The 1,284-nt window shown below is 51.4% G+C and overlaps 1 protein-coding gene across 1 annotated transcript; it reads right to left on the bottom strand.

Moving 5' to 3' along the window:
• Window positions 1-204: 204 nt before the first annotated feature.
• Window positions 205-1,080, bottom strand: LOC147639880 (uncharacterized). The gene is made up of 2 exons (XM_086824107.1): window positions 897-1,080; window positions 205-803 (listed from the first exon to the last, which is right to left on the bottom strand). Exons 1-2 carry the CDS (start codon window positions 1,078-1,080, stop codon window positions 226-228), a joined length of 762 nt encoding a protein of 253 aa, XP_086680233.1. The 3' UTR covers window positions 205-225.
• Between the last annotated feature and the right edge of the window lie 204 nt (window positions 1,081-1,284).

Below are 1,284 nucleotides of genomic sequence, written 5' to 3'. Positions count from 1 at the left end.
ACCTTTACATGGTGCGGTGATCAAAACTAAAAACAGGTACCCAAAAGACCCTTAGATCTTCACGATCTGATAACTGCAGCCTCCGATCTTTCCAAAAATAGAACTTGCCAGAAGCCATGGAAGCAAAAGTTGCAAGGATCCTGTATCGAAGTGTAGGATTGCGCAGGAGACAAGAAAATATCCTTGGGCTACGAGGGTGAGGGCTGAGACCAGGAAATGCCATTGTTACGAGACGGCGGCGCTGACAATGACGGATGAGCTTTCCATTAAAATGGGGCCGGAAGCCCTCGCTGTGTGGAGGCCCTGCTGCTGCTGCTGCTGCCAGCAACCGTCGTCGAAGTTCATGGCATAGCTGAGCGCATCGTAATGGAAGCCGGGCAGAGCAGGCTTCGTGCAGTTCATCTTCCTTATCTCGACCATTAGCTTCCTGAAGAATAGTTTCCACCGGGGAGGCTTGTAATAGAGATCGTCACTCAGCACGGCCTCCTCTGGCCAGGCGCCAGCACCGGTGTTGCCCTTCCTTCTGCTGCCCAGGAGTCTCCAGCTATCATGCCACACAGACTGCTGCTGTTGAACGTTTTGCGCCAAAGGGAAGCCATCTTTACCTGCAGGAAAGCGGCTGAAAAGCTCATCGAACTCGTAGCCGCAGAGGCTGTTCCGGCCGCACAGGCTGCTACAGCAGCGGATGGAGAAGGCGGAGACCAAGGAACGCTGCCGCCGCAGGCGAGGGGAGGAAGGCTGAAAGGGGGGGACGCGAGAAAGGTTCTGGCGCAGCGTCCATGGCCAGGAGGAGGGCGAGGAGGCTGATCAAGCAGGCGGCTGAAAGAAAAGGCTATCAAGAAGTGGCAGACGAGCGCGGCGACATTGATTTTCGCTGACAGATTTGGCGCCCAGACGTTGATGGCGGCGCTTTGCTCGGCAGTTGAAAAAAGAGGTGGTAGAATCTGTTCGCCTGCTGTTGACTGCCAGCGTGGCTGATATGCCACGCAGGCGCCAAATCAGCAAGCGAACCGATTTGTAGTGTGAGCCCATTATCATAACCATCATAATTATCAACAGACACTCTAATGCTGCAGTCATTGCTAGTTAGCATCTGAACTCTACCAGCATGGCCTCCAAAAATATGATATTAAGGATAAACTATACGTGATTATCACCATTCACTTGCCTTGCAGGCGCATGCACAGTAAATTTTATCTACTCATAATGGGAGACAAACTAGTACTATACTCTATACTGTAAAAGACTAAAAATAGTGTAATTATACAGCTCTATCGAAGTGTA

The sequence above is a fragment of the Cibotium barometz genome, chromosome 3 (assembly GCF_041138505.1).
Source record: "Cibotium barometz isolate CiBa-2024 chromosome 3, ASM4113850v1, whole genome shotgun sequence".
In the NCBI taxonomy this organism is placed as follows: Eukaryota; Viridiplantae; Streptophyta; class Polypodiopsida; order Cyatheales; family Cibotiaceae; genus Cibotium; species Cibotium barometz.
The sequence above is the reverse complement of the archived record's forward strand: the minus strand, read 5'-3'. Positions and strand labels throughout refer to the sequence as shown.